The sequence below is a fragment of the Morone saxatilis genome, unplaced genomic scaffold (genome assembly GCF_004916995.1).
Source record: "Morone saxatilis isolate NCDOM2014 unplaced genomic scaffold, NCSU_SB_2.0 Contig5, whole genome shotgun sequence".
Lineage (NCBI taxonomy): Eukaryota > Metazoa > Chordata > Actinopteri > Moronidae > Morone > Morone saxatilis.
The window spans coordinates 19,854,009-19,864,916 of record NW_023340095.1 but is presented as its reverse complement, the minus strand read 5'-3'; the positions used below and the strand labels follow the sequence as shown (position 1 = coordinate 19,864,916).

Below are 10,908 nucleotides of genomic sequence, written 5' to 3'. Positions count from 1 at the left end.
GGTTCAGAAATAAAAATATTTTCTATATTTTGTCATAATTTTAGCAGCGCTTACCAACATCTGCCTGGCACAGTGACTAGTAGGCTACAAGGCAGAATTTTAAAATTCCTATCCATAAAGTGGAGTTGTTAGGTTTGAGTAAGGAGTTGTTGAAAAGAATAAGATTTAGACACATTTCAGCATGGTTTCACGGTTCAGCAGGACCATACTTTAAATGGATCACATGACAGGAAGTCAATCATAGAAGCATAATCAAACTGTATGAAGAATCGGGAGTTAAAACCACATGCACACAGAAACACAAACATAGACACTCACGTCAGAGTTGAACCTCAGCTGGCAGACGTTGCATGAGATGACCTGTTTCTTCTTGGGTACCAAAGTAACACCAAAGGTGTGGTTGATGACGGCCTTCTGCACCGGGTCCATCTGCAAGAGGCACACGGAGGTCAGAGGTCAACAGCTTGCTCAGGATTGGCTGAACAGGGATGACAGAGTGAGGCTGAAAGAGTGACAGTTCCCTTTATCACAGTCGGTCTGTACTGCCGGAAGCTACAGCACCCTGTCACTGTTACTGTCCCTCACACACACACTCTTACCGTGTTGAAGTTTGGGAAAAGTCCGACCGGCGATGTTGTCTCGACAGGAAACGACAGGAATGGTTTCATCATCACTGAGGGACCAGTAGCGCCTATGAGCCCCGGCAATGCTCCGCCCACTGCACCACACCCACTTCCTGGAAACAAAGAGACAGAGACTTTGAATGATTTTGAAGAACTGAGCTGATGACACTATTGTTAAGTGCTCTTCAGTTCCTAAGGTGTCACTGGACATGATTGGCGGTCAATTTAACGTCAAAGACGGAGATGTCCTTTGAAAATGGCTCAACACATAGACAACACTTGGAAAAGACATGGCAGCTAGTAACTTAACTAACTAACTTTATGGAGTTCATAGAAAACTTTAATTGCTAGCTCCAAGCTCGCTCCAGAAGTTTCTGCTCCTTATCTCATTCCCATTTTTCTCGTTTGTATCTTTCTGAAAGAAAGTGGCTGGAGCCTTCTGTGATCTCACAGATGTGTGCTTTCTAGCCGAAATGATAAATTTTTTGCCTAGGGCAAAACCAATGTTATATAACATTTCTACAGACTGCACCACTCCGCTCTCGTCTTCTTCTTCAATGGAACGCACGTTATGTCCGCTCAGTCTGTGGAAGTATCGCATTTAAATAATGGTTTTGTCCAGGGAAAACATTTTATTATTCCAGGCAAACAGGGGACATCTGTGAGATTATGAAAATACCTTTGAAGACACAAACCGCTGCTGGATAACATAAAAAATATACAAGTGTATGTGGAAATACAGAGTAACATACGGAGTGCTGAGGTCACAGATGGGACTATATACATTGAGGCTTCAATAAAAACAAGTGTTATTATTTGCTGTTTTCAGATAAACCATTAGACTACAAACAATTTGTGTAAATGTAAGCAGGTCAGTAGATGTATCTTGAGCTGGTTCGTTAGCTTGAACCTCAACAAAGATATAGCCGAGTGATACAGACACTTCTTGGCACAGGCTCAGAAGAACAAACGGAGGAAATCCATCTCACTCTGATATTTATGTAATTTTAACCTGGAGATCTGTGCGGCAGGTCTGCTTTACAGTAACAACATGAAGAACATATGGAGCTGCAGGTGCTGGAGGCAGAGAGAGGTAATAATACAGAGAGAAAGTGAATGAGAGGCTCACATAATGTGTCCATGTGTCCAGTTGCCACAGGGGCAGTAAGATTTACTCTGTGCATCTCAACTCTCTGTCATCTTCATTTAAAGAGGCAGAGAGTAGAGACTACATTTACTCGAGCACCTAGTGGGACCCAAGGAGTCCAAATGAGGGGTTGTACACATCACGCCATACACGACTATTACAGAACAAAACGGCTCTAAAACTATAAATAAAAAAATGTATCATTCAAAAGGGAATTATTATAACCGTAACTATCTAAAATGCACATTTTGTGTAAGGAAAAGTAAGTCTGAATCCAAATTTAAACCTGCTTCCAGCAGTGTTTGTTCCCAGTTGCATACGAGGCGTTATATATACATACACAGTAAACACAGAGAGTAGATCTGATGAAGAAGAAACGTATTTCTTCTGTCCGTTTACGTTTATAGTCACAGCTTGTAGAAGCCCTGCAGTGAATTCTTTCATAACAGAGTGTGGGTGGAAACACTGAGAACAACTGAATCAGTCCTGACACAGGAGGAGGAGGAGGAGGAGGAGGAGGAGGAGGAGAAGTTTGGTCTTATTGGTTTTGTCCATCTGTTCAACGTAACTTAAGTAAACCCATTCTATCTCATTTGGTACACTATAAACCAGTCTAACTAATTCTATGTCCTCATTGTAACTCATTGTAGCCCATTTTAATTATACTTATCAATTGTAATGTATTAACCTTTTGTAATTATTCTAACCCACCATTGAAAATTAACTATAACCCAATTATAACTTATTATAAATACCCAATAGCCCATTATAAATATCATATAACTAATTCTAAACCAATGTACATTCCTTTAAACATATTATAAATTAACTATAACCCATTTTAACTCATTCTAAATGCATTCAAACTAAATCTAAATGTTTTAAAAGTTGATCTGTATAAACTGGACTGACAGGTCTGGTTTTGATTTTACATGTACCCAGACCAGGTCAGGTCAGGCCAGCTGTGTGTTTTCAGAATGGCATTAGGCTAGCTGTGGATTAACTGTGTACCATGCTGCTGCTCTCCGAGTTTATCCTCATATAGCAGAGCTGTGAGTCAGTGTCTGTATTTATCACTACAGCTCATTATTAAGTTCTAAACAGCATGACACAACACATTGCTGTAATCAAACACATGTAGCCTGACACACAACAGCTCAGATCACTGTCCGGATCAGCTGTTATTAGCTTGGAGATTATTTATGATAGTAAACACAGATTGGCATCTATTTTTAAAGATGGTTAAGTGTATCAGCTTGGCGAACCTGCCAAATTATTAGCTTCGTCTTCAATAATAGGGTCACAGTGAAGATGTAATGCTAGTAAACTGAACTCCTACAGAATGTCATTGGTAAAAAAAATAAATAAAAAATAAATAGGTATTTACTCGGATTGTGAAGAAGAAAAGTATTCAATTTACTATGTCACAGTTTGTATTCGCAGTATTTAGTATTTAGTAGCTGCCCAAGACAGTGTACTGAGTTTGATAGAAAGTTTTTATCGTATTATCTCAGTACAGAACATTAATATATTGTACACTAAATACTAAGATGAGACAACAATAGTATATAGTGTGTACTATAGGTCAGTATCCCTAAAATGTGTCTTTGGTGTCCTCTCCAGAATACCAGTTTTATTTTACTACACATATCAGTACAATGATAAGTAGATCAATAATAATGTTTTTCCATATTTTTATATCATTTTCATGATTAGATGTAAGCGATTTCATCATGTTCCCTGTAGCGTAAGTACAGGACATGCATTGCACCGGGGCCCAGCTGATAATAAGGGCCCACAAGGGACAGCAACAACTGCCCAGTGTCCGTGGGTGGGCACTTTCATGCCTTCACATATCACGTTCAGCAGTGACTAGTGGCACGGGCAGCATGGGACAAGAAAGTGGATTGGTTATACTAGAGAACAGCAGAGCGAGGAATTTGGACTTGAGCAGTGTTGCTAATGACTTTGCTGAGCGAAAGGCCCGTAGGATGAACTTCTGATGGGTGAGTACAGGTGTCTCTTTGCTATGGAGTGGGTTCAGGGATTTAAATTACGTCTCAAGTGTTAGAAAATGCGCACCGACTGTAATGTGTAACTGTGATAACATTTGGCTGATGATGAATGATGACTAATGAATTGTTTATGCAAGTGATTGCCTGATTAGATGCCGTCATCCATTCATTCATACTGTGTAGGGCCTATTATGAGTTGCTGTGCTTTTCTTGATCGCTATTTGTTCTGTGGTTATTGACATACTGTGTAAGCTACTTTGCGTTGATTTGTTACTGTAGGCTGGCTAAAGCTATTTCAGTTGTTTTTAATAGTCAGAGACAGCAGGTTGTGGTGGTTGGAGTCCAGAGCAGGCTGTTATATTTGCATTTATAGATTTGACCCGCGTTTAAAAAAAGCATGCTTTTTGGGGTGGGGGGCACAAAAAAAAGTATTTGCACCGGGATCGATGCATGTCCCTCAAGCTGCTCTGCTAACTTCTATGAGTGCAATTAGTGGTTAAATGATAAAACTAAAATGGTGGACATGTGCACATTTTGATAATGTTACAACAATTATTACAGTCATATTATAACAGTAGATGCTATACATATTTGGGGTGGGTAATATTGACTTTTTTGGTGATACAGCGATAACAGAATTTGTTCTGGTTAGCTCTCACATTAAGAGCACAAAGTTTAGGAGGGATGCAGAAACAGCCATTTGTCTTGAATGCTTCAGTTCTCCCATTTTTGATCTCAGCAGAGACTCCTATTTCTTATGATATCCTCATTTAGGTGATAAGAATTACTGTATTTAAGGTAGAAGCAGGAGTATGACTCAGATTCCGCTAAAATCACTATTCATACTCCTTCCGCTGCTTCTTTATGCAAATTAAAGCCAGCAACGCAGTTTAGAGTAATCTTTTCAACATGAACCATTCACAGAGAAACAATTTGTTTCCTGAAATCATTCAGAAATCCTGTTGTTTATTAAATTATGTCTTTGTTTCTAGTATCCATTAAAGCAGCACACTGTCCAGCCTGTCATGCCAATGAGAAAGGGACTAAATATCTTTTTGAAAATGTAGATTTTATAATCACTATGCAATGAAAATATTTACTCTGACTTTGTCCATGACAGGGTGGACATATTTTGTTGTCTGCTCATACGTTTTCTGCTTGCTGTGAATTAATGGAGCTTGACCAACATTGAATAAGAAGTTAAATTGAGAATCTTCTTTTGTGAAGTCTGAAAGGCACTTTATGGAGATAATGATCCATAGTATATAGGGTTTTTAAAAGGGTTGAATTTATAAACCTCTTGCAACTGTGGTTGACAGTTTAAGGAATTTGGGAAGTCACTAAACTTATTCAGAAGACATTTGAGCAGATTAGTTTACATAATACGCTACAGTTTGCTCAGTAACTTCATGTCGAGTGATTTGTAATCAGGTGTGCTGCTTTCCTGCTGAACTAGGAGGTGGAGGTGATCATGAGTGTGACTAAGGACTAACTACAGTACACCTCCACCAGCTTACATTTTGTCACTTTTATTAATTTGTAGGGTTCTTCTCCACGTTAAGCATTGTGTTGTGGGACAGAGAAACTCCTGAAAGACCACTGAAACTGCCTCAAGGATCGTCGGAATTACGGCCCAATTATGGTCCAGTGTGTAACATTTAGGAGGATCTATTTGCAGAAAAGGAATATAATATTCATAGGTATGTTTTCATTAGCGTATAATCACCTGAATATACAAATGATTGTGTTTTCATTGTGTTTTCATTACTTAGAATGAGCTATTTTTATATACAAACGCCATGAGTCACCTTCAGTGTTAACCACCATGTTTCTACAGTAGCCTAGAGCCAGACTAACAGAATACTGACTGTAAACAGGCCCTTTCACGAGTTTTGCAGCCACCGTAATTTCTCCTACACACTTTACAGCCAGTTTTCATTTCCAGTTCATCAAGTACAGAGAGCGCCTAAAACATCCATGAGAACCACTGGAAGTCCCTTCAATACCCTGGGCGCTTTTTTAAAAACTGAAATTTCACCATGACCCTTGGACCCACCAATTTCGACATTAGAAAAGTTTCCAAGTTTCTGGCCATCTGTCAAGTAATTCAGCTGAACTATAGTGACACCTTTACAACCAATATTTGAACCATAAAAATGATTGAACCAATCACTTGGGATTTTCAGGCGCTAAAAAGTGGCTGCCCACTACAGCAATCAATAAAGGATAACTTAACTTAGTGAATGGAAAGGATTTTATTGTAGGGAGTTTTGCGGCTGCCAGCTGCTGTGCTCTAACTCAACACTGGACCAATTTCAATTGTTGTCACTTTGACCCAATAAAAATGGGAAAATACGGTCCAGATTGAAAAATACAGCAGTTTATCTTTAGGGATGGCCAAACCAACTCAAGGACCCTTAGAACATTCTGAAGGACAATATGTTCTTTCTCTTTGACTCCTTTAGCCTTTAAAAACCTTTTCTTTTATAGTGTCAGCGTTTCAGTGTCCATCAACACCACACTCAAACATCCAGTGACTTTTAGTCTGCACACTGGTAGTTTTAATGGCACTTAATTTGGGCATTTTTACAGGGTGAATGTACTACAAACTGAAAATAGAGTTATATTTAGTCTGTATTTAGACATGGTTTCCTATATGATCAGTATGAATAGGAGATATCTTTAAGTATGTGTATGTGTGATGAATAGTGTGGTGACAGAGTCGTCTTAATTCTGCCCTTCTGTCCTCTGAGATCTGGTTACAACACACACACACACACAGTAACCCTTCTGTCTTACAGTAAGTTGCTGTTCTAAGAGTGTGCTATAAATAATGAAACACATCTGCTACTGCTTTCACATGGAAACAGTCTGTAAACCAGAATGAAAACCAGCCAACAACAAAGTAACGAGCCAGACAGTTTTATTTCAGGCTGGTGGTGATTGGTCAGAAGATTTGTCACCTGTAAACAAGCACTCCCAGTTTAAAGTTTCTTCACAAGTTTCTTTAGTCTGCAAATCTGAGGAGTAAAATAAGTAACAAAAGTGCTGAGGCGTTTCAAACTGGAACTGCTCAGTTTAAACCGATCTGAATACTGGAACTGGTAGTGACTGAAGTTTGACTAATATGATAAAACTGAGCATTTTTGACCAGTCTAACACCACACTTCAATCTTCTGTGTTGGCTTCACTTCACAGACCTGGAAGCTATTTCCACTAATTAAATATTGTCAGTGATTTAAACCAGTCAAATTCAGTTTCAATATCAAACTAGACTGATACTAGCTGACTGAAATGGCACAGCAAATAAAAGAAAATCCATGTGTAACTGCAATATATATATTTTAGAAACTTGGTTACATCATTAGTAACTCAATAGTCAGCACTGTCAAGACGGCTTGCCATTGTTCAATTGTGTAAATTTACGTGTCAGACTTTAAAGGACATAACTAAACCCATAACATTTGACAGTTCCAAAAATGATCAAACTTTCTTTGATCTCTCCTGTGTTTGCTGACATCAGCAGCTGCTAAGATTAAAAAGTCTATAAATTGATTTTAAACCCTTTCTAATTCGTAGCGTCCCATTTCCTGCTTCAGTCCAGTTTCATCTGCAGCGGTTAGATTTATGCTTCTGGCTGCAGCCGGGATCATCTCTGGCATTCACACCTCACTTTCACTCACATATTTACACACACACACACACACACACACACATACACATACACACATGATGAAGACGTAAGAAGCAAAATCTCACACAGTGCTCTGCTGTACCGTCAGCTGCAGACTAAACCTCCTGTAACTGATCTGACCTGCAGAGCTCTGTGTCATCTGCTACAAACCACCCCCATAATTTAGCCAAAGGGTGTGGTAACTAAGAAGTGTGGCTGATATTTAATCGCTAACATCCCCCCTGGTATATAAATCCAAATGGGGCTGATTAATTTGCTCACAACTTTTAGTTACTTGGGGGAACTGGCACACAGAACATCTGGGGTCTTTCCAACAGGTTGAAAACTTATTTCTAGCGACTGAGGTGTGGAGAGGCGCACTGATGAGCCAGCTTGCATCGCTGCAGTTTTTTTGAAGATGCCCTCCCGACATGTTTTAGACAGTCAAAATACTAAAAAATAATCATTTGTGTTGGTTATGTTTTTTCCTAAAAAAAACCCGTAAAATACTTACTAAAACTACATCTAGTCCTTCTGCCTCACTAAATAAAAGCCATCAGCTTAACAAAACAGCTCAATATAGTTTGTTACCTACTGATGATCATACAATGAAAGTAAATAGAGCTACAAAAAGACGTCACAATCAGCTACATGTTGGTGAGCAAGATAACATTTTACGAAAGGGACGAATACATGAATAAAAAAATCTATTTTGGGGTCTAATCATCTGATCAGATAAATCAAATGAAACACTGAACTCAGCCTTATACAGTATAAACAAGTGGCAAGACTAATACACACACACACACACACACACACACAAACACAAAGTGCCTGTTAGGTGTAATTAAAATAAAACTAGCACATAGCAACTAGTTTGCCAATTACAACTCATGTTTCCACTGCACTACGCACTTCTTACATGTGTGCATGTTTGTGTGAGAGAGAGGCTCTGTGAAACGCTAACACTCTTCATAACACTGCATATATGTGGGAGCATATTTCAAAGTGTGTCAGTATATTTCTGAATGACAGAGATACTTTGATATCCTGCAGCACAGGCACAAAGTCAGCTAAACAAGATGGCTCTTTTGTTGTTACACAGACTACAGCGTTAACTCATTCAGTGGATTCAAGCAGTAGTATGTAAATCAGTCTAAATTGTTTTGCTTTTGTGCACTTTGATCAATAGCGGTGTTGACAGAGCTGACCTCTGGGAGAACAAAGAGCCAGAAAGTATGAAATAGAGGAATATATTGAAGCTTGTTAGCTGCGCTGCACCATCCTCTTGAATAAACTATGTGAATTTATTGTCCTGTTAGCAGCCCAGCAAATGAGCTTGCTAATAGTAACTGACATTTAGCAGCCCCGCCAGCTCAAATCATTTACTTAAACAAGAATGAATATTGGACTTAAACACACTACAAGGGGTTTTTAACTGCTTTTAAAACAGCCTCAGTTTAATACTGATGTCTCTATGTATGACCTACATTAACAAACAAGACCATCAGCAAGAAGCTTGGCTATTTCTATATAGTTATTCTTAATGCCTGCCTTGGATATTGGATATATATATTATTATCACTAATGCATAAACTTAAAACAACATTAAAAGCATAATTTTAATGTTGTTCCAAGTTGAGATGGAGAAACTACTTTGTACACTGCTGGTATTTTCATATTTGATAAAATGTTTTGTGTATCAACATTGTAACAATTATCCTAAAGGTGACTAGTAACTATAGTAAAAAGTACAACATCTGTAAAGTATAAAGTAACAAAAAAATTACAATTCCACAAAAAAGTATTTAAATCTATGTAGGCCTACCCAATATTCAGGGAAGATGAATTTATCTGCACATTGGGACGTACTGTGAGATGAGCTGTGTTCATTGGTTTCAATTCCAGGAAACAGTGGTTGTCTGGTGTTACACTAAAGTGTACACTAAGTACACTAAAATATGTTTGAGAAAAGATTTTAGGTGAGAAATAGCTAACGCAGTAACAGAATCCATGATTATTATTACTAATGTTTTTATTTATCTTCTCTGATGCAAATGTGTTATCATGGCGACCAAAATAATTTTGCATAATTACATAGGCCGCTTCAATGACCGGCAAATGTATATACTCATAGTTGTGCTTTGATTTCATTCTAAAATCAGATATCTACTGTGGTTGGTCCACACTGCTTTCCACCACAAACAGATGTCGCCAGTTTAATTTTACACCACTAAACAGGTTAAGTGTGAAAGCCGAAAGGGTCTCGGTAAGGTTTTTGTACAGCTGCTGTGTTCAGATCTGCCCAAACGAAGCATACTAAGGGAAAAAACAAACTAGTATCTGATTTAAAACATATCCTTTTTGTCCAGGTGTTGAGTTCAAATGTTGTACGGTGATTTCTGATGCCCTTAAACTTTATTACATTTAATTAAGAACAACGTTTCACACCCTTTATCAGGTCTAGGTGTGTGTTATTGAATGCGTCATCTCTAAGCTGTAACAAATTAAATATAGTACTATATAAACTAACATTGTCTACATAGGCAATGTGTCACAAGAGCAACAAATGCAAAATATTATCGAAGAATTACACAAATATATACAAAAGAACTGAAAAAACAATCAAAGGAATAAAGTTATACACAAATAGGAACAAAAGCTGAGAAAAAAAAGATGGTCAAGTGGGAAATGTTCGATATAAGATCAAAATTAAGTTCCACCTTGGTCAGCCTTGATTGAAAATGATAGAATAGTCCTTAAGAAGTCAGTGCCCGTCATCTCAACAATTGCATACCATTTGTTTTTCCTAAATGTAATAAAGTTGAACATTTTTAAAGAGAGCATTCAACAGTCTTTGGGAATTTAATACAAAGCAACTAATACTGTATTCTTTCAGTCTCTTTTTTCAAAACGCAGTATTGGATAACCACTAACTAACTTCAGAGTTTGGTGAATGAAGATGAAAGGTGTAGCTTGTGTGACAAAGTATTTTCTGTGGTCTAAACGTCCGTCTATCATCATCCAGACTGTTATTACAGCTTCATTAGATCATCTACAACTCCGCAGAGAAAAGAGAAACATCTGGTGCTGTTAATCAGGCTGTAAAGTGATTTGAACGGAGGGAGTTAAAGTGAAACTGACAGCAGCAGAGACATTTCTCACACAGACAGCGGGAAGTGATGGTGGTGTGAGGAAGAGGAGGATGACGATGAAGATGTTGACATTTATTTAGATTAAAAGTTCCTACCTGAACCAGACGTCTTTTTTTCTTTATCTCGATCCAGATTAACTTTTTTCTCTTCCACTTTTTCCCCCTTTCGATCTGTATTTATTCTATTCTACTGTATTCTCTCGTCTACTGTACCAGTCTGTCTGTTACTCTGCTATCGTCTTTTTACGAACCAAAGAGCAACAGCCAAACACACCCACCAATCACTCTGTTTGTGT

General features: G+C 38.1%; 1 protein-coding gene across 1 annotated transcript in view; it reads right to left on the bottom strand.

Annotated features, from left to right (window-relative positions):
* Positions 1-834, bottom strand: part of znf385b (zinc finger protein 385B) — a 17,113-nt gene extending 16,279 nt beyond the window's left edge. Inside the window, exons 1-3 of the mRNA XM_035677169.1 lie at positions 828-834; positions 600-736; positions 319-429 (exon numbers count right to left, since the gene is read on the bottom strand). Of these exons, the coding sequence (XP_035533062.1) occupies positions 319-429; positions 600-736; positions 828-834 (255 nt within the window). The remainder of the gene's footprint in view (positions 1-318; positions 430-599; positions 737-827) is intronic.
* Between the last annotated feature and the right edge of the window lie 10,074 nt (positions 835-10,908).